Source organism: Triticum aestivum, chromosome 6A, assembly GCF_018294505.1.
Source record: "Triticum aestivum cultivar Chinese Spring chromosome 6A, IWGSC CS RefSeq v2.1, whole genome shotgun sequence".
NCBI lineage: Eukaryota > Viridiplantae > Streptophyta > Magnoliopsida > Poales > Poaceae > Triticum > Triticum aestivum.
Genome location: NC_057809.1, coordinates 1,251,603 through 1,274,102, shown reverse-complemented (window position 1 = coordinate 1,274,102; position 22,500 = coordinate 1,251,603). Strand labels below are relative to the sequence as shown.

The 22,500-nt window shown below is 43.7% G+C and overlaps 1 protein-coding gene across 2 annotated transcripts; it reads left to right on the top strand.

The window, feature by feature from the left end:
- The first annotated feature begins 1,508 nt into the window (after positions 1-1,508).
- Positions 1,509-3,511, top strand: LOC123129880 (GDSL esterase/lipase At5g45910). Of its 2 annotated transcripts, none has more exons than XM_044549855.1 (5): positions 1,509-1,802; positions 1,963-2,133; positions 2,232-2,374; positions 2,526-2,799; positions 2,869-3,511. In XM_044549855.1, exons 1-5 carry the CDS (start codon positions 1,532-1,534, stop codon positions 3,129-3,131), a joined length of 1,122 nt encoding a protein of 373 aa, XP_044405790.1. In that variant the 5' UTR covers positions 1,509-1,531; the 3' UTR covers positions 3,132-3,511. The 2 variants fall into 2 exon arrangements, with proteins under 2 accessions (XP_044405790.1, XP_044405789.1); XM_044549854.1 differs by having other exon boundaries at positions 1,918-2,133.
- Positions 3,512-22,500: the final 18,989 nt, after the last annotated feature.

Here is a 22,500-nt window from a genome sequence, read left to right as displayed (position 1 = left end):
GTGACATTCTCATAAAAAAATCAAGATGGAATAAGAATGTGATGGACGTACGAAACGAGCTCTTATTGGCTATATTATGTTCGCAGAATATTTTCTTGTCTGTTGTGTAATCAATGCAAAAAGAATTGTGAGCTAGGCATGAATGAGGGCGTGTTACACGTGAATGTGATGTTGCTATCAAAGTATGCAGTTGGAAAACGTAAATAAACAGAATAGCTAAGCTAGCGCTATAGTGTGGACTGAGTCTTCAGCTGACTCAATACTGCCATCCCAATTATATTAGCTAAGTGCTTCCAGCTTGTAGAAACCAGTGCCCACAGTACATTTCTATAAGTAACACTATGTACTATATATAGACAATCGGCATATATATAGAAATCCACCGTTGATCTTAAAGTACGTTGATTGAGTCGTGTGTTTTGTCTTATATATTTCCTCAGAATCCTAATGGGCTAGCCGAGTTTCAAACCAATACTACTCCCTCCGTTTCTAAATATAAGTCTTTTTAGAGATTCTACTTCCAGGAACACAAGTATATTTCCCTTCTAATATGGACTACATAAGGAGCAAAATGAGTAAATCTACACTTTAAAATATGTCTATATTCATCCATATGTAGTTCATATTTAAATCTCTAAAAAGACTTATATTTAGGAATGGAGGGAGTAGATTGAATTTATGTTTTTTAAGATATTTTATATGACCTTATCCCGTGGAGTTTGTTGGGATCATATAATTTTCAAAATTCGAGCCATGCTTATCCTCACACCATCCAAAGGAACGCACCAATAACCATCAGGAATTTCGATATATTTTACATACAATGTGGCCATCATCCTCTTGTTTCGGAGGAGATCTCCACCACCTGGTGTGTCCAATTTTCTCCCAGGAGATCTGGCAGTTACGCCATCAGATTCATCAGCTTGTCATGATTTCAGCAAAGAATCAAAGCTCTCATCATGCTGTGCAGTTGCAGTAGCTATCACAAAGATACGAGATGATTCAAAGCAAAATATTGATTAAAAGCTATCCAACTAACCAGTTGACATTTATTCTTAACCAGTACTATGGATGCGTGCATCACATGATGCATGGGTCCCTTCTGAAAGAAAAAATATTGTACATATGGCTGGGCAAAATGACAGAAGCGATTAAGACCGCATCAGGGCAAGTTGTTAAATTACACGCTACCACTACCATATGAGCTACTCCCTCCGTCCCATAATATAAGAACGTTTTTGACACTACACTAGTGTTAAAAACGTTCTTATATTATGGGACAGAGGGAGTAGTATATTCACGCGCATACCTGTATGAGGATATTGTAATTGCAATGCTCCTCCTTCAGTCCCATCACATTGATCCCCACCATTTCTCGATCTCACTGATGTCACACTGATTCCCTACCATTGAAGTTATCTGAGGAGTGGGCCCGAGTGCACACAGGTATTTCTCGTATATATATACCTGAGCATATCCGCCACATAGCAGAAGCACAGCTGCCGACCAATTCAAACAGTGCACCACAACTATGGAGCATCACTCAGCCCTAAGGCATATATCCTTCCTCCTCCTCCTCCCTCTCCTGGCCAGCATGCATTATGGTCAGGCCAACCCTGGTCCTCGCTTGATCCATTCCATCTTCAGCTTCGGCGACTCGTATGCCGACACTGGCAACTTTGTCAAGCTCGCTGCGCCTGTGTTTCCGGTCATCCCTTTCAGTAACCTCCCCTATGGGGAGACCTTCTTCGGTCGCCCCACCGGCCGAGCCTCCAATGGCCGCATCATCATGGACTTTATTGGTATATATACTTATGCTTCTGTCCTTTGTCTCAAGTTAGCTAGCTTTCAGTTTTTGTTAGAGAGCACGCTATAGATAGAAGGTAGTGTCTATGATTGATCTATGAACTCTGGCAGCTGACGAGTTCGGGCTCCCTTTTGTCCCCCCGATTCTCGGTGAAGAAACTAACTTCACCCATGGAGCAAACTTCGCTGTCGTCGGCGCTACGGCACTCGACCTAGCCTACTTCCACGAGAAGAACATCACAAGTGTACCCCCTTTCAACAGCTCCTTAAGCGTGCAGCTCGACTGGTTCCAGAACCTCAAGCCCACCTTGTGCTCAACACCACAAGGTACCAACTCCACTCAGTTATATGTTTATATGTCATGCATGATGTAGTCTGCATTGAATGACAAATTGGCTATTAAATTCTGTTTTATCGATCTTCAGGTTGCAGAGACTATTTCAGGGGATCCCTCTTCTTTATGGGAGAGATCGGAGGGAACGACTACACCTTCATCATGGCCTCCGGCAAAACCTTTGGCCTGGTATACGTCCGAGACGTCGTACAAGCCATCTCAGACGGCGTTGAGGTACCAATTCTTTTGTCCCGGCCGGCCTGGAAGACAAATTATATGTATTACAAAATTAATTAACTGGTTGCTTGGTTTAATTTTCTCACACCAAGCGAGCTAATTAAGCCTAAGGGAAATGCTTGCCTTTGTTGTTTTGTTTTGCATGTAGCAACTAGTTAAGGAGGGAGGCAGGAACGTGGTGGTGCCTGGGCAACCGCCAATGGGGTGCATTCCCATCGTTCTGACCTTGTACGCCAGCCCGAACAAGACACACTACGACCGCCGGGGGTGCCTGATAAAATACAATGCTCTAGCGCGCTACCACAACAGACTGCTGGTGGCGGCCGTGTATCGGCTCCGGATCAAGTACCCCGAGGCCAAGATCGTCTATGGTGACTACTACACTCCAGTGATAGAGTTTCTCAATGAACCAACAAGATACGGTAAGCTACAAAAGATGATTGAATGACAAAGCACAATTTTTACTACTTGCTGATTCAGGGACCTCGCAGGGTTTAGTGCTTCGTCGGGGCTCCAGGTGTGCTGTGGAGCAGGTGGGCCATATAACTACGACATGACAGTGGCTTGCGGGTTTCCTGGCGCGAGCGCATGCACTAACCCCGACACGCACATCAACTGGGACGGTATCCACCTCACGGAGTCTGCATATAGGCTCATCGCCACCGGTTGGCTCTTGGGGCCCTTACGCACATCTGCGCCTATTCTGGAGGCCATGTCAGGATCTCAGGATCTCAAGACATCTTCAATCTTATAAATCAACACCTTGAGTTACGCTAGCTAGCTCCTGAGTAGGAGTACTAGCTAGCTGCAACCGACGCTGGTCTCTTGAAGCTCTATCCCTACGGCTGCAACCTTTATCTGCATGCATGCTACTCGTTCAATAAACAAGCTCCACACTTCCTAGCTAAAGTGAGTGAGTGTGTGTGTGTATGTGTGTGTGCGCGCGCGCTTATGGTTATAATAGTGTGAGACAGACATAATCGCCGCTCAAGTATAAATGAAAGCAGTATAGTATATGTAAACCCTGAATTCATGTCTGCTATTTCCTTTCGATATGACAATCTGAAGGATATCCTTTTATGTATGCCTTTGGGGGAGGGCAGGCCAACTGAGAAAGATGGATTTGTGGTGGTATATTTGTTGTCATATTTTCTTGCTTGCTTCTCTAAGAATGTATGTAAACTGCTGGAAGCCTTTGAACAAATTGCTAAATTAATTAATTAATGTCATCCTTATTCTAGTTTGTTCTAGTTTTTACTGCTCTATGATGGAGCAAGAGGTATATGTAGAAAACCTAGGCTTAAGCGTATGCTATGTGCAGGGATGCGTGCGTATTAATAAAGGGCTCAAAGGCCAGGGGATTACAGGAGTTGGCTAGGCTTAGAATTGATCTCCAAGTTAACTAACAAGATTGGGATCATATCTCTAGCTTAACCAGGTTGTTACAACAGAAACACGCACGCACACATTACAATGTTTAACACCCCCCCCCCCCCCCTGCCACACACACACAATCACAACTATCTAAGTTGAGATTTTGCCTAAAAGCTTCTAATTGTCACAAGGTGAGGGGTTTAGTAAAGCCATCCACCACCTGATCGCGAGCAGGTATGAATGTGATATTCAGCAGTTTGTCAGCCACTTTTTCTCGAACAAAGTGATAATCAATCTCAGTATGCTTTGTCCTGACATGAAAAATAAGGTTAGCAGATAAATACGTAGCATCAAGATTGTCACAACAAAGTGATGCTGCTTCTGGATGAGAGACGCCCAACTCTTTCAACAAGTTCTACACCTAAATAACCTCAGCAGTAGCATTTGCTAGGGTCACTAGTAGAAAAAGGGCCTAATGTGAAGCACATTAGTCCCGGTTTGTAACAAAACTGACACTAATGTGTCCATTAGTGCCGGTTCCAACGGCTAGGCGGGGGGAGCTAATTAGTACCGGTTCGTGCCACGAATCGGTACTAAAGATGCTGTGACAGGCTGTGGCCAAACTAGGGCCCCACCAGCACCTTCAGTACCGGTTTGTGGCATGAACCGGTACTAGGGCTTTTTAGTTGTTTCATTTTGCAGCTGTTTTTTAGTCCCACCTCGTCAAGCGAGAGGCACTAGCAGCGGTTTATAAGCCTTGAGTGCAGAGACGATGAAGGAGAGGCGCAATGCTCACCTGCACACGTTGTTAGCTTCAGGCCTTGAGGAAGTGGTGTAGACTGCACGGAGCTATAAGGGTTTCGGGCGAAAACTACACATAGCTCTGTGCAGTCTATACTATTTCCTCAAGGCCTGAAGATAAGCAACGTGCAGGTGAGCATTACACATCTCTTCTATTTTTAATAACTCATTTTAACTCTGGATTTTTTTGCCTTTATTTGCTATTTTTAATGCATTTACTGATTTGTTTTGAGCTAAATGACCCTGAAATTGAAAAGCACTACAAATAAACTCTGAAAAGGTTGAAACTTGGCATGGTATATATAATCATTTCACCCACGTAGCATGGGCAAAAAAGTAAAGAGGGTTACGACAAAAACTGGATGCACTTCGTGTAAAAACTGGACAATCTCTTTCGAAGTATCAGGGTTTCGGACGAAAACTCATCTGTTACACCGGCACTTCAAAATTTTAATAACTTATTACAACTCCGGACTTTTTTGCGTTCATCATGCACCATTCATAGCCACGTCATCAACTTTCAACCCTTTCTGACATAATTTGCTATTTTTGATGCATTTACTGATTTGTTTTGAGCTAAATGACCCTGAAATTGAAAAGCACTACAAAATGAAATCTGAAAAGGTTAAAATTTGGCAAGATATCATCATTTCACCCGCATAGCATGGGCAAAAAAGTAGAGAGGGTTACAGCAAAAACTGGATGCACTTCGTGTACAAACTGGACAATCTCTTTCGACGTATCATGGTTTCAGACGAAAACTCACCTCTTACACCAGCACTTCAAAATTTTAATAACTTATTACAACTCCGGACTTTTTTTGCATTCAGCATGTACCATTCAAAGCCATGTCATCAACTTTCAACCCTTTCTGGCATAATTTGCTATTTTTAATGCATTTACTGATTTGTTTTGAGCTAAATGACCCTGAAATTGAAAAGCACTACAAAATGAACTCTAAAAAGGTTAAAACATGGCATGGTATCATCATTTCACCCGCATAGAATGGGCAAAAAATTAGAAAGGGTTACGGCAAAAACTGGATGCACTTCGTATACAGACTGGACAATCTCTTTCGTAGTATCAGGGTTTCAGACGAAAACTCATCTGTTACACCGGCTATTCAAAAATTTACTGTATGGAACTAGCTACTTTATTTTTAGTGGTTCACACAAATTTCAAATAATCCAAATTTAAACTATTCAACTTTTTTGTAACTAAAGCAAAAATATTCACAAAGAAACTCTAAATACAGAAAAAAAACTATATAAAAAATTATTTGCACGCTGCCCAGTGGGCCTGCTGGCCTTGGGCGTGGTTATGTTGGCCCATAAGGCCCAGCAGGCTCACAGGGCAGCGCGGAAAAGTTAGGCCCAGAAGCCTGCTTTAGAGAGGAGCTCAAAGGAGCAGCCGCGGCTAGGTTTATAAATCAGTGCGGCTGCCCTTCGCTCGGCGAGGTGGTACTAAAGGGCGGGTCTTTATTACCGGGTTGAGCCACGACCCGGTACTAAAGAAGGTGTGCTTCCAACCGCTCGGGCTGCCAAATTTGACCTTTAGTACTGGTTGGTGGCTTCAACCGGTACTGAAGGCCTCTCCTATATAAACAGCACTTACGAAAATTTTAGTTAGCTTTTGTTCATCTGCTTTGTCACGCCCGTCCCTGCGCCGCCCCCGTCGCGCGCGCCACGTCATCGCCGCCCCCATCGCGCGCGCCCCATCACCGCCCCAGCCCGTCCCCGTCGTTCCCCGCCCCGCGTCGCCGCCCCAGCCCATCCCGGCCCCTACGTCGTCGCCGCCCCCGTCGCGCGCGTCCCGTCGCCGCCCCGGCCCGTCCCCGCCGCCTCGCATCGCCGGCCGTCGCCCCGCTGTAAGATCGACCGCGCGCCCCGGCCTGCCCCTGGCGTTCGCCGGCGGCCTCTGTGCACATGCACACACACGCACACACGCAAGTAAACACACACACACAGAGTACACACACACATTTTTCTTAATGATTTTTTTTCTGTTTTCTGATTTTCAGTTTATTATACTTTTAGTTTATATAAATATTAGATTATATATATATATATATATATATATATATATATATATGTTAGATATTAATGTCAAATGTTAGAAGAATTCGATAGAAATATATGTTAGATATTAATGTCAAATATTAGATGAATTAGCTAGATATTAACGTTAGATGAGTTAGTTTTTTATCCACCCTTTTATTTTATTTTTCTAGCTCGCTTATGGAAAATAAAGTAGAAAAAACCCACGGAAAAAGGGCTACCCGTTTTTCACTAATTATAAATGTTCTTGAATTTAAAAAACCTTTCTAAAATATTCATGAATTTTTAAAAATATTTTCATTCATTTTACAAATGCTCTTGATTTATAAATGGAAATGAAAAAGGCGAAATATTGAAGACGAAGAAATAATGGGTGGAAAAGATATAAAAATAAAATGAAAAAGGGAAATAAAACGAAGAAACCTGACTTAGAAGCACATGAAAACCTTGTACTTCCTCCTTCCATCTATATAAGGCCTAACCTCAAATTTCATTTTTCCATCTATACAAGGCCAAACGAGCTAACCAATGCATCTCCCACTTAATTCCCCCTCATAGGTCGCGCATGGTCGTCCTCGTGAAAACGAGATGGGACGGCATTGATTTGCATGCATGCACAGAGCGGTTACTAGGTGTGCTTCACCCCACCTCCTCGTCCTTTTTCTCCACAGAGCTCTTTCTTTGGCCAATGCATGCATGAGTGGAGGAGTTATTTTTGGGCTGCATGCAGAAAAAGAGGGAGAGGAAGTTGCATGCGAGGGAGTAGTAAAGAGGGAGGAGAGCGGGCTACAAGGTGAAGTACTATTCCCAATATTTGCTCCTCTTTTTATGCAACATCCTTGGCATAAGAGATTCAAAACTTAGGCCCTGTATAGATGGAAGGAGGGAGTAGAACCTTTCTAAAATCAAGAAAATATGCCCCTTACACGGGCCAACCCACTTATGGCCAGGTTGAACCTAACAATATTCTAGGATGGCTAGGAGGACATTGATATCCCCGGCCCACCAGTGTTCAAGTCTTGGTGCTTGCATTTATTCCTATATTTATTTCAGAATTTAGGGCGATACACTTTCATTGGGAGGAGGCGTTCCCGTCGACGATGAGGCGCCTAAGATGACTTCATAAATTTCAAGATGATATGTCAGCTCAGTCTCTCGAAGGTGCTAATAGGGGTAGGGTGTGGTTGTTTGCGTTCATAGGGGTGAGTGTATGCTCGTATATGAGCTCTTACATCTGTACAGTGTTAAAAGAAAAAAATAAGTTCGGTTTGCATATTTCTCCATGCAGTTTAACATTTCCATATACCCGCAAAAAACTATTTGCTGATTTTGTATATATTTTCGGCCATCCTTCTTCCAGCGAAGCAGTGCAGCTACAGAATAGACATATATCTATGTTTATCCTTACCCTACATGTATAGGTTGCTGAAATGTGTACTGTATTCATGGGGTGAATACTTGTTGCTACGGGAGTACCTCACTTAGGTGCTCCTAGTTTTCAAAATGCACTTTTAAATGTTTCAAAAAATTCCAAAGAAAATTGTGGACGTTAGCATCACATGAATGTGCAATCCCCAAAAATTTCAACTCAAAATTCCAAATACACATTGAGAAATAAAAAAGACTAATCCGGCATGAATGTTCTGCAGACACTATGGTCCACGTCCCGTAGGACCAGATATTTTCCCTCTCTTCACGATTAAGATCTCCATGAAGATTAACGACTTCAGCGCAACCAACTGACTGGATGATGATAATTTTGGATGTTGTGGGTATGCATGTGCAAACACACAAACGACTTCGATGATGATTCTAGAAAGTTAGGGTATTTTTTTGACAAAAGGAATATACTAATATCATGGAGATACTAATTACACCTAGACTCTACAACCATGAAATGTCCTAAAGACATTACAGATGCACACAACAGAAAGACAAGAAGAAGGCAATGAAAGATCCCGCTACAATGATCAATTCCCTGTAACCACAGGAGTCTTAATTCTCCAAAAGTGACACCTCCAAGAAGGAAGCGCCGTCGTTGCCCGATCGTAGATTTTAGGTTTTCACCGTCGAGAAAATCCGCGCGCTCAATGCCGTCAACAAGGCAACTGCCAGGCACAATTAATTAAGGCCAGACCTTTGTTTTTATCCTGAAAACTAAGACTCTGTGCTCTTCTTGTGTTGCCATCCCACTTGTTGATGCCGTTGCTACGAGTCACGAATCACCAAGCAAAGTCCTCATTGACGCGAAGACTCGATCCGCCATTACAAGGCCTTAGGCCTCAGCCACCATGACGTTCTCCGCCAGTGTCCCATAAAGTCGATAGACAACAATGCTTCGCGTCATGCTCTCCTAAAGCCAAACGGGCTGAAATAGGGGCGCACACGACCAAATCCCATCCGATCCAGCAGTCAACAGGCGTCAAGCACTCAATGAAGATCTTCGTCGGAGCTTTCCGGAACTTGTCATTGGCCACATCCATGAGGGCCGACATCAAGCAGAACATTGTTTTGGCGGAAGAAGAACCCTAGGACCGACTACATTATACAAGCAAAACCAGCAGGCCCCCACGCCGTCGGCCAGAACAGTGGAGGAGAAGGCAACTGCGGCGCTGCCTGTGCAGATGCGCCACTCGCCCCTACCTCACCGCTCTAGCACGCCAGGCCACGGCAACCAGTGCCACGATCTCGTGGCGACAACCGAAGGGCAGCGTTGAGGCGACGATCTAGGGTTTCCGAAAGATCCCCCAAATCCACGCGCCTCCATTGTCAGATCATCAGCGCGGGAGATCAGCATCGCCACCCCGACGCAGGGGTGCCTCCCTAGTCGCCGCGCGTCGACAACCGCCGCCGCCGCTCCAGCAGCTCCCGTGATTGCGTCCAATGTACCACCAACCCCAGCCACCATCGGCAGCTAGGCCCACCGCTATCGCGGCAAGGCTGGCGGCAACGGCGGTGAGGGGAGCCAGAGATGGGAGGGCTTCTGGCGGCGCGAGGGTTTCGCCACCGGTGTCACCCTAGAGAGGAGTAATCATACATTAAGATATATTTGTTAACGAGATTCACCAAAATGGCTACATCTTTAAGGCATGACTACCAATGTAGTACGGATTGAGCTCTTGGGCCGTTAGACAATGCTCGGACTACCGTGTCACGGTCCTATCGCCCCTGCCACGGGCCTGGATCGTCCCTCTCGTATTCTCTATTTTGCCTACGGTTTATTTCTAGTCTATTTCGTTACCCTGCAGTGGTGCCCTTATATAGTAGGTCTGGATTAATGCGTCCGACTCAAACAGGTAACCCACCGCTAATTACAAATCCAAACATAGAGGAACTCGTACACCAAATATTCAACACATGTTTTTAACACTCCACATTGGCAAATATGACCTCGCCACCTTGAAGCGGCCATCCATGAATCTATGTGTTACATTCGACTTGAACCACTATTCATGTTACATTGGACTTGAACGACTATTCACGAGCTCCGCTAATACTTCCTTGACATCACATTTTTTTCGAAAAGGAGGAATACCCCCGGCCTCTGCATCTGGTCGATGCATACGGCCACTTTATTAAGTTCTTGACATCACATGACACCATCTAAAAGGTAATCACATATTTTTCTCCATGATAGCCAAATCTCACACGAAAATTGAGTTCTTCTCCATTCTTGTTTTGTGTTCTCAATCTCTTGGAGTATCCGACCAACGCCATCACGCACTGATCATAAAGTCACCATAACCGACAACACCGATGTATCGTCACCCTGATAGCTTCTTCCTGATAAATTGAAGAAGCTATCAGGGCACAAATCTAGTACTTGCTGATGCTGCTCCACCATCCTCCCTACACTTCGTCTAATGAACAAGTCAGACCACTAGTGTTCTGATCTATCGTCATGTCTAGTGCTTACCGCACGCCTCGCCGCTATTACCAGGTTGAGCCCATGCTGTCATGGTCAAGTCTTTTGGGTAGTTAGCCCACACCACCTTAACCCCCACTACCAAGAACAACTAGTCATCTCAAACTGATGTTGAATTTCACGTATCAGTCAGACCACTTGGCCAGAGCCCAAACAACATGTCCCTTGTTTTTGGCTGAAATACGGTTCGACCGTTAAATTGCACCGCGGTCTGTCCATTAGCAGAGTGAAGTCTTCCATCAGTGCCACGTTCAAGATGACTGCGTGGTAAATGATCCACTAGTAGAAAAAGGGGCTTTCGTTCGGGCCTAGCCAGCCCATTAGTCCCGGTTCTGCCACAGACCGGGACCAATGGAGGCATTTGTCCCAGTTCGTGAACCCAGGGGGCCGGCCGGGGCCTCGTGGGCATTGGTCCCAGTTCGTGTGGGCCCATTTGTCCCGGCTCTTGGCACGAACCGGGACCAATGGGCCTCACTCCTGGCCCACAACCATTGGTCCCGGTTCGTGGCAGGAACCGGGACAGAAGGATGGCCTTTAGTCCCGGTTCCAGCCACGAACCGGGACAAATGAGCTGCCTATATATACCCCATCGCCGGCGAGCAGAGCACTCCACAGTGCTCTGTTTTTTGCTGGCCGGCGAGGAAGGGCATTTGGGTGCTCTAGCTCACCTCTTATGCATGTGAGGTGTTCGATGAAATGCCCGAGCCACACTAGTTAAGCTTTCTCCTCTCGAAGCTCGACCTCCGAGCTCCATTTTCCCGAGATTTGTCTAGGTTTAGCGGTCCATCACGCCCCGTCCTCGTCTTCACTGCGTTGATCGCCAGCGCCGATCTCGTCGCCGGCACCACTGTGGTGAGCCTCTTGTTCTTATCTTCTTTCTGAAACAAAAAAAATCTTACTTTAGATAGATACTTGTCTAATTTTTTTACTTTTGACACACATAATTATATATAATGCACGCAGATGAACCGACAATGGATGTACAGTGACAGACACACCTCCGAGTACATTAAGGGCGTGCATAATTTTCTCGAAGTGGCTGAGGCAAACAAGCAGAATGGTTTTATGTGTTGTCCATGCCCTAATTGTGGGAATACGAGGTCTTACTCTGACAAGAAAATCCTTCACACATACCTGCTTTATAAGGGTTTCATGCCACACTATAATGTTTGGATGAAGCACGAAGAAATAGGGGTTATGATGGAAGACAGCGAAGAAGAAGAGGATGATGACAACTATGTGCCCCCTGAATACGGTGATGCTGCAACGGGGGAAGCTGAAGATCAAGAGGAACCAGACGATGTGCCCGATGATGATCTCCGCCGGGTCATTTTTGATGCAAGGGAAAAGTGCGAAAGTGAAAAGGAGAAGCTGAAGTTTGATCGCATGTTAGAGGATCACAAAAAGGGTTGTACCCCAATTGCGAAGATGGCCACACAAAGCTCGGTACCGTACTGGAATTGCTGCAGTGGAAGGCAGAGAATGCTGTGCCTGACAAAGGATTTGAGAAGCTACTGAAAATATTGAAGAAGAAGATTCCAAAGGATAACGAATTGCCCGACAGTACATACGCAACAAAGAAGGTCATATGCCCTCTAGGATTGGAGGTGGAGAAGATACATGCATGCCCTAATGACTGCATCCTCTACCGCGGTGCGTACAAGGATTTGAACGCATGACCGATATGCGGTGCATTGCGGTATAAGATCAGACGAGATGACCCTGGTGATGTTGAGGGCGAGCCCCGTGGGAAGAGGGTTCCTGCGAAGGTGATGTGGTATGCTCCTATAATACCACGGTTGAAACGACTGTTCAGAAATAAAGAGCATGCCAAGTTGATGCGATGGCACAGTGAGGACCGTAAGAAAGAGGGAAGTTGAGAGCACCCGCTGACGGGTCGTAGTGGAGAAAAATCAAGAGAAAGTACTGGGCTCAGTTTGCAAGTGACCCAAGAAACGTTTGGTTTGCTTTAAGCATGGATGGCATTAATCCTTTCGGGGAGCAGAGCAGCAATCACAACACCTGGCCCGTGACTCTATGTATGTATAACCTTCCTCCTTGGATGTGCATGAAGTGGAAGTTCATTATGATGCCAATTCTCATCCAAGGCCCTAATAAACCCGACAACGACATTGATGTGTATCTAAGGCCATTAGTTGAAGAACTCTTAAAGCTATGGAATGGAATAGGTGTACGTGCGTGGGATGAGCACATGGGGGAAGAATTTGACCTAAAGGCGTTGCTGTTCGTGACCATCAATGATTGGCCCGCTCTCAGTAACCTTTCAGGACAGACAAACAAGGGATACCACGCATGCACGCACTGCTTAGCTGACACCGAAAGTATATACCTGGACAGATGCAGGAAGAATGTGTACCTGGGCCATCGTTGATTTCTCCCGACCAACCATCAATGTCGAAAGAAAGGCAAGCATTTCAAAGGCGAGGCAGATCACCGGAAGAAGCCCGCCATGCGTACCGGTGATCACGTACTTGCTATGGTCTCTAATTTACACGTAATATTTGGAAAGGGTCCCGGCGGACTAGCTGCTCCGAATGACGCTGAGGGACGCACACCCATGTGGAAGAAGAAATCTATATTTTGGGACCTACCCTACTGGAAAGAGCTAGAGGTACGCTCTTCAATCGACGTAATGCACGTGACGAAGAACCTTTGCGTGACCCTGTTAGGCTTCTTGGGCGTGTATGGGAAGACAAAAGATACACCTGAGGTACGGGAGGACCTGCAACGTTTGCACGAAAAAGACGGCATGCCTCCAAAGCAGTATGAAGGTCCTTCCAGCTACGCTCTTACCAAAGAAGAGAAGGAAATCTTTTTTGAATGCTTGCTCAATATGAAGGTCCCGACTGGCTTCTCATCGAATATAAAGGGAATAATAAATATTCCAGAGAAAAAGTTCCAGAACCTAAAGTCTCATGACTGTAGGGATGAAAACGGAGCGGAAACGGACGGAACTGAGTGCTATCATATTTGTTTTCATTTTTTTTGCAGAAACGAAAACGAATACAGAAACCCCGAAAATGAATATGGAAACAGATACTACCGGAAACGGACACGGAGCGAATACAAAGCGGATACGGAAACAGAAATAGGCATTGACCGGAACTTAAAATCCCCTTAAATCATAGAGAAATACACACAAAAATAAACAAATTTAATGAGTTGTTAACATGGCTACAAAATAATATCATTATGTTAGCAACTTAGCGTAGTATTGTAGTAGTACCGGACAATTGCGTATAGGGTCAAGCTGAGTACATGTGTGGTAGTAGAAGTTGGGCCTTAGATCCATTCTACTGATTGTGTCATTGTGTTCTCTTTGGTGGTTGGGCTAGAAAGCAGCTATAGGTCTATAGTAAAAACAGAAATTCCATATTCACGGAAACGGAAAGTTTCATTTCCATGCATGTTCCACCGGAAAACACCTTTCCGTTTTTGTTTCCGTTTCCGTAAAAAATTCCATTTCCACTTCCGTTTTGCAAATTTCCGTTTCTGTTTTCATATTTCCTCTCCGTTTCCATTTTTCCTTAAGAAAAACGGAAAGTTTCCACTCCATTTTCATCCCTACATGACTGCCACGTGATTATGACGCAACTGCTTCCAGTTGCATTGAGGGGGCTTCTACCGGAAAACGTCCGATTAGCCATTATGAAGCTATGTGCATTCCTCAATGCAATTACTCAGAAGGTGATTGATCCAGAAATCATACCAAGGCTAAGGAGTGATGTGGCGCAATGTCTTGTCAATTCCGAGCTGGTGTTCCCACCATCCTTCTTCAATATCATGACACATGTCCTAGTTCATCTAGTCGACGAGATTGTCATTCTGGGCCCCATATTTCTACACAATATGTTCGTCTTTGAGAGGTTCATGGGAGTCCTAAAGAAATATATCCGTAACCGTGCTAGGCCAGAAGGAAGCATCTCCATGGGCCATCAAACAGAGGATGTCATTGGGTTTTGTGTTGACTTCATTCCTGGCCTTAAGAAAATAGGTCTCCCTAAATCGCGGTATGATGGGACCATAGGTGGGCATTGGTACCGGTTGGTGCCACGAACCGGTACCATTGGTTTTTCTATATAAGGTGGCACTTGTGAAAATTTTGCCAACTGCTCCCACATTCCCCCCGACGCCGCCAGGCCGTTCCTCGTCGTCGTCGCTGTCGTCGCCCCGAGCCCCTGCCCCTACGCCGTCGCCCCGCCCCTGACCGGCCGTCGATGTCGTCCTCGCCGTCACCGCTCCTCCCCGAGCCCTCACCGTGCGCGTAACCCCTCCCCCACGAGCCCGCCGTCCTCGTCGTCGTCATCGTCGCCGGCCTCGTGGTCGTCCTCGTCACCGGCATCGTCACCGTCCTGCCTCGAGCCCCCAGTGAGCCCCTTCCCATCCCGATCCGTGCGCTGCCGCGGCAACCCCCCCCCCCCCCCCTGCGCCGCGCCGCCACCCCTATTTTTGTATGTATGCATGTATATGGATGTATGTATGTATGTATGGATGGATATGCATGTATATGGATGGATGTATGTGTATGTGTTCATAGTTTTTTTTGTTCATAGTTTTTTTTTTGTTCATAGCATTTTTAGGCTGTATAGTTTTATTTTTGTTCAATGTTTATGGTTAGAAGAGGAGAGGAAAAAATTGTGTTGCAAAAGTTACATTTAAGGTTAGTTGATTTAGTGCATTTTAGATTATTAGTTCTACTGTTAGTGCATTTAAAGTTAGTTTATTTTTAGTTGAACTAGTTGATTAATTAATAAAACTACTTTATTTTACTATATATAGAAGTAGTTTATTTTTAGTAAGTACTACTTTATTTTATTTATAGTAAGTGCTTAGTAGTTGAACTAGTTGATTTAATAAAACTACTTTATTTTACTGTATATATAAGTAGTTTATTTTTAGTAAGTACTACTTTATTTTATTTACAGTAAGTGCTTAATTAGTAGTTGAACTAGTTGATTTAATAATACTACTCTATTTTAGTATAGAAGTAGTTTATTTTTAACAAGAAAATTAATATAACTAGTTTATTTTTTTAGTTCAACAATTATCCCCGCATTGACGTCGACGATGCCTATCCCGCATCCTCGTCGTCGACTCGGCGGAGGAGGCCGGCTTGATCAGAGGGGCCATGTCCGGGACTGGGCTCCGCCGGGCTGGTATTGGGAGGTGCTACCTTCTGGGGGGCGTAGGTTGGTGAGGAGCTAGCCCGTCGTTGACCCGATCCTTGTTTGGTGACGGTCGCGTGGGCCAGTGACGGTGCCTAGGCTTCCGGACACCGCGGAGGTGGTACGTCACAGTGTCAGCGAGGAAGACGAGCACGTCCGTCGCTACATGGTTGCGTTCGAGGGCAGGTTCAACAATACCTGGCACATTCTTCAGGGATCTCACTGGAGCTATGATCCAGTGATGGTCCCTTCCCTTTGGGTGTCCACCGCCCGCGCCGATACCCGTCGGGCGCGACGGTTCTAGCTGTACTAGCGATGCTATATATATGTATGATAGTATTCGAGGTGTACATTAATGATAATATTCGACGATGTACGGACGGAAGAGATGATGTAGTTTTGCTTATAATTGAATGCATGCTAATTTGAATACTACTTTATTTTACGATTTGGTTTTGCTTATTGAATGCTCAAATTGGAAAACTACTCCTACTTTGAATGCTAAAATTGAAGAGCACTATGCAAGGCGTATGCACATGATTAGTTGATAGCTTATAGGGTTTTTGTTGTCGCAGAAATCTAAGAGCCCCCCTCCATCATCCCCGTCGTCGTCCCCGTCACTGACCCCCTCCGACCTTGAGGTGAGACCAGCCAAATCCTTTTTTAGAAAGATAATTAAACAATATTTCGGGTTGACTTTAAGTCTGTCGAGTCTCCACCATATATGAGAGGACGAAGAATCCCAGCTGTTGTCGTGGGGTAGCTTCTCCTTCATTGCCGTGTGCTATACAATTTGGTGTAATGCACTCGGGAACGAAAGGAGGAGCTACCATCACCGAACGTCACAAATGTTAGAAAGGAATCATTGAGGGAGAGTTCCACCATATATATATATATATATATATATATATATATATATATATATATATATATATATATATATATATATATATATATATGAGAAGACGAAGAATCCCGACTGTTGTCGTGTGGGTCGCTTCTCCTTTGTTCCCGTGTGCTAGACATTTTGGTGTAATGCACTCGGGGACGAATGGAGGAGCGACCATCACCAATGGTCGAATGTATACACCACGTGAGCTGAGAGTTTTCAAGAAAAGACTCGACAAACCGATAGTTAACCCGTGATAAATAATAATGATCTAATTTAATTTTTGTAGTACATATATTTTATTGTACAAGTTTGATCTTTGAATTATGAACGTAGGAAATGTCGTCATCAAACGACGAAAGTCTCCCGGGGGAGTGCGGCTGGTGCCACGACGATCGAGGTTTGTGCGACAGGCCTCACCTGGACGATGATCGGCACTTCAGCATTAAGCTCGAGGAGACCTTCGATGTTGAAACGGTATGCAACGACGACAAGTATTTTTTTCGTAATTAAGCATGACTTCTACTATTTCAACTATTTTTAACAATTCGAGTATAGCTTATCCCATGCCATGCAAGACGCTATGTCTTGGAGAGGATGGATTTTGAAGACCATGAAAATTTTGAAACGAAGAAAATTCACCTAAGGACCCATCATGATGTGGATTTTGAAGTAAATCTGTATAATGCTAAGAGCGTAACCCATTTTGGTTGCAAAAATTGGGAAGTATTTTGCAAGATGTATGGTTTTGATGAGGGTATGCTTGTGACCATGGATCTTGATGATCCTGTCATCGACCAAGACAATATGGACATTTGGGTCCTTGTTGATACGCCTCCAGTTCTACTGCTATGTGAGTTTCTCAAACATAGTTAATTATTAACTAATTTATATTATTTATTTCAAAATAGTTGACAACTATTTCCATTGATAGCTTATTTTGATTGTTCAAACAATGTGCGGAACATGGTAGACAATACCCACTACACCGTTGGATCCGAGTTAACTTATCAGGAGAAAAATCATCTGGTCGGATTTTATACTGATCTTGAGAATTACAATATCTATAATCAAACTCCTCAATATTATGGTCAATACATGCCACTAGTGCATGTGTTGAACTACGGTGACTACCATGGAGATACCCTGGTAAGATTTTTTACTATTACGACATCCGTGCATCTTTTGCATACTTCTAAAAGTAGTACATCATTGCTAACTATGAAGTTATTACTATGTTTTTCAACAGAGAATCCCAGAGGATTGTGTGCCTCATTTGATGTATCAGAATGGCAGCCTTCGTGTTTTGAACATATATCAAGGTCATCCTACGAATCTCAACTATTCGTACCAGATTTCTAAAAGAAGTGGAGACATGCTAATCAGATAATGGAAAAAATGTATGGACAGTCGTAAAGAGGTTCTTGGAAGCAAAAGAAAGCGCCGCGCAAGAATTGGAGACATGATGATCTCCATTCTCCATAATGGAGAGTTAGGGTCTATATTATTTTATGCTATTTTACCTTAAATAGGGTATTTAGGTCCTGCCTAATACTGATGATCATGTGCTAAGAACAATTAAGTAGGGTTGGTTCAATGACTATGAGGATGATGTTCGTATGACTTGTTATTAATAACGAGTAGAAGTTATATGATGATGATTAGTAGGACTTGTTATTATGATGATGCACGATGCGAGCATGAAGAGTTATTATATATCTGTGGGTGAAATGAATATGGATTGGATTGAAGTGAAGGTAACATGCATGTGGTGCATGTCGAAAGTAGTACAATCCAAACTTGATCAAGTTAGGATTAGTATTACTTTGGACATGCACCACATGTTGCCTCACTTTAATCTAAGTCATGTTTAGGCATAGCAGTAGCAGTAGCACGGAGATAAAAGAGGACACATCTCTCTATTAGCTACCTATAACAACCTAAATTAACCCCCAAAACCCCTAAACCACCTCCTTTCAAAAAAAAACCAGCCCCTGAAATGCTGACGCGTGAAAGCTTATTGGTTCCGGTTGGTGCTACCAACCGGGACCAAAGGCCCTCCTGCCTGGGCTCGCCGGAGCGGCCACGTGGAGGTCCATCTGTCCCGGTTAGTATAAGAACCGGGACTAAAGAGCTAGGGCATTAGTCCCGGTTCCCCAATCAGGACAGATGCGCCTTATGAACTGGGACAAATGATCCTTTTTCTACTAGTGATCAGTCCACCCTCGCGCCATTCACTTCGAGCTCAAGTGTGTACACACTATTGAATTTAACTGGCTGTGACTTGGAGGCATGGAGGGAAGACACATCTCCCCTCCATCGCTAGACATGTCTGCTGGTCACCGAATGATGAGGCTTTGATGCCAATTGTGGGCCAGAACTCGTGCCCCCCCCCCCCCCCCCCATACACACACCCCACACACACACGAGACAATTGTTTTGGGCTGTGAACAACATAAAATTTAATTAGCTGTCAGCCATGTCACGATACGATATAGCAAATAAACTCTGAGTATGTAAACAGGACTTCGGCTTGGATCGAGGTCTTAATTAAGGAAGTCTCTGATTTGGTGGATTGATGGAGCCTTCACGTTACGACACTACCTGTCTAGATATATTACCACCGCCAGTTGTGGGACAGATTAATACAAGTCCTAGTTAAGAAACTCATCGATATGATGAGCCGATCGATGAACCGTTTGTTCAGGTTAACCTAACGTGAACCAGCTGGCCAATACCGCGCATCGTTTCATGGGGTTCTGTTTGTAGCATTGGTCAAGATTAGTTAGCTTATAAATGTCATAATCAGAGTGGTAAACAATAGTGTAGCAGAAAAATCAGGGCTACACGTAACGTACATAATTAGTAGGGGCAGAAGAGAGTCATTGCTCAGTTTACAACTGGGTCAGCACAAATAAGAACGCATAGCTATTCCTAGCCATGCGAAGACTTGGGGATGGACCGAGGCCAACCATATTAACTGATTAACGGGAGCCTGCAGGTCAGAACAGGATATAGACATTAACTTATTGTTGATCGGGAAAAGCTAATTGGCGATCGTTTGCTGGGAAAGTATGGCATTTCAAACGTTTTTACAGGCAGTTTTAGTTGTATTGGGGTGACAGTTTCTTCAGAACAACATGTCATTTTCTAGGAGGATGGTAGATTTCTTCAGAACAACATAGGATTTTCTGGGAGGATGGCAGTTTTGAGCCTTACTTCCAGAAAATATATGCTCTTCTAAGAAAACGGCCAGCTCCTGACCAACTAAAACTACCACCAAAACATTTGTAGATGAAGCCTTGTTAATTGGCATCAAGTTGGCTACCAAAAGGAAGTGCGCTGTGCACAACCTACATGTTTCCATATAATTGACTTATTTTTTGTCATTGGTTTCCAACTAATTGCTCATGAATGCCGCAATGGGCTTCACCAATATTTGCCAATTCACTGTATCGGCACTGTGAGACAGCAATGCAGGAGTATCATCGAACTCTGAGTGTGATGGCAGCTCGTCAAAATAAGTTAATATGTATCGTCAAAATAAACATTGTTCTTTATGCTAACTGAGACATTGTTGACCGAGACATGGCCAGACCTAGCTACAGCTAAGAGAACACTTGGGGAAGCATCGAGTCTTGCTAATTAACTTAGGAGGCCTGCAGGTTCGAACGTTATGGACATTGTTAAATGCCAGTTACCAGACATTTCATTCCACTCAGTTCCTAATTAAGAAACTAATCAATCTGTCGAGCCATTTGTTCACGCTAACCAAATTGTAAGTGTCGTTACACTGGGTTGGGTCGGTACCATTGATCGCCATTAGTTTGTATTACTTCGGTCTCAAACAGTTTGTTTTAGATTTATCTAGATACGATGTGTCTAGAACTAACACATATCTACAACTCTATTTTTTTAGATTTGTCTACATCCTTATCTAGACAAAGTTAAGACAATCTTTTTGAGACGGAGGTAAACAATAGTAGCTGCAAAATATCTCGGGGCTACACGTAACAATTAGTAGGTGCAGAGAAGACAGTCATGGCTCAGTTGACAACTGGATGAGGAAAAACATAAACAGCCATGCAGGAGTAAATGAGGGAGGATGCCTCCCTCACCTCCGTTCGTGTTGCATTCACTTTTTAATTATTTTTTGCGTCTCGTGACAAGTATAACGCACGTGCAAGATATATATTAACCACATTTTTTTGCTGATTTTCCACGTTGGCGATATGTTTTAGGTCGCTACTTATTATTCACACGTCCAGCGGCGACGTTTGGTCACGGCAATCACATTTTGAGAAGGGTCAAAACCGTAGTAAAGACGCGTTACTGCGGTTGAGAGGGAGGTGTGATAAACGTGTTGAGGTCGTGTCCGTAGAGCATGATATGCAGGAAATGTTGGCAAAGGAGCATCTCCGGAAGCGTGATAGGCAGGACACGCCGGCAAGGTCTTTTAGAGACCCAAAATCCCACATGCATAGAAGGGACCCTGTCAGGGCGCTGTTAGATATTCCAAACTCCCCATGTGACACGTATGATGTTTGGAGTTGCCTCCTAGACTTCTACGTGAGTTAGTACTACTAGTCATCTACCCGTGCGGCTGCACGGCCTAGAAATTTCTCTGTCTTCACATTGTTGTGTAAATTCATTTGTCACGTCAACATTTTTGGATAGCTATACTTGTTGGTCAAACACATCATGTGTCCTATAGTAGATGAAGAGAAGTGTAGAGACACCCTAATATGTTTCTATGGGTTGAACCTTTCTTGACCTAATGAGCTACCGAGTCTTCAAATAATTGGTACACATACCAGGTCAAAGCTTACAAAAATTATAAATCAACTACAATTTGGAAGCTGTTAGGGAGAGATATTCTTTTCATTTTTGATTTATTTTATCTTGATCACGTTTCTTTTCATACAAAAGGAACGAAAAAAAGTCATTCATGAATAGACTTTTTTTTCATAACGTAGTGCTGTCAGGAGCATTTATTCCTACGTGGGTTTTTAATTTCATTTTTCTCATGGGAACACGTACGTGGCTGAAAATCGATCAGGCATATGTTTTTTCTAAGCGTGAGGCTTCGGGGAGCATTTACTTGTATGGGAAACTAAGTTGTTTTTTCTCAAAGGAGCACACACTTGGTTTTTGTTCTGGTGATATTTGGGACATGGACTCTTTTTCTAGCATTGGGCCTAAGGACGTTTCATTTGTGTGTATCTTCATTTGATAATGCATCTTCTTTTTTCTTTATGAATGGAGAAGGCAAATGGAATTTTTTTGGTCGGTACTTGAACATGGGCATCCAGAACAATTTTTCATGCATGTGGATTTATTCCTTTTTTGGTACTTTTGATACGTGTCATTTTTCATTAAAAATTTATATGGCATGGCCGCCTAACTGAGCTTGATCATTAAATCTTAACATAATATGTTTACGATTAATTATGCTTTTTTGGGGCGTGAAAATTAATGTATATTTTTCCACTTTTGTTGCCTTAAGTGATTTCTCGTAATAAAATTCCTGGTTTATGTTTTTTAAGTAATATTTATTTTTTCTAGGAAACCAAGAGAGACCAAAAGGAGGAAGTCTCCTGTACGTGGTAGCATACTATGCTCAGATTTGTTTTTTTAAGAAAGATTTCCTTGTTTACGAAACGGATAGAGTCCCATGGAAGTAAGACTCGCGGACGTTGTAGTATAAGACAACATGTCTTATCTTTCATCCGATGGCTACAGATACATTATGTATTAATCCAACGGTCAAATTATCTTTCATCCGATGGCTACAGATACATTATGTACTAATCCAACGGTCAAATTCTTTAATTTTAAGGATTAACGTGGTGCCTTGTATGGTGCCTCCAACGGTCAAATTATCTTTCATC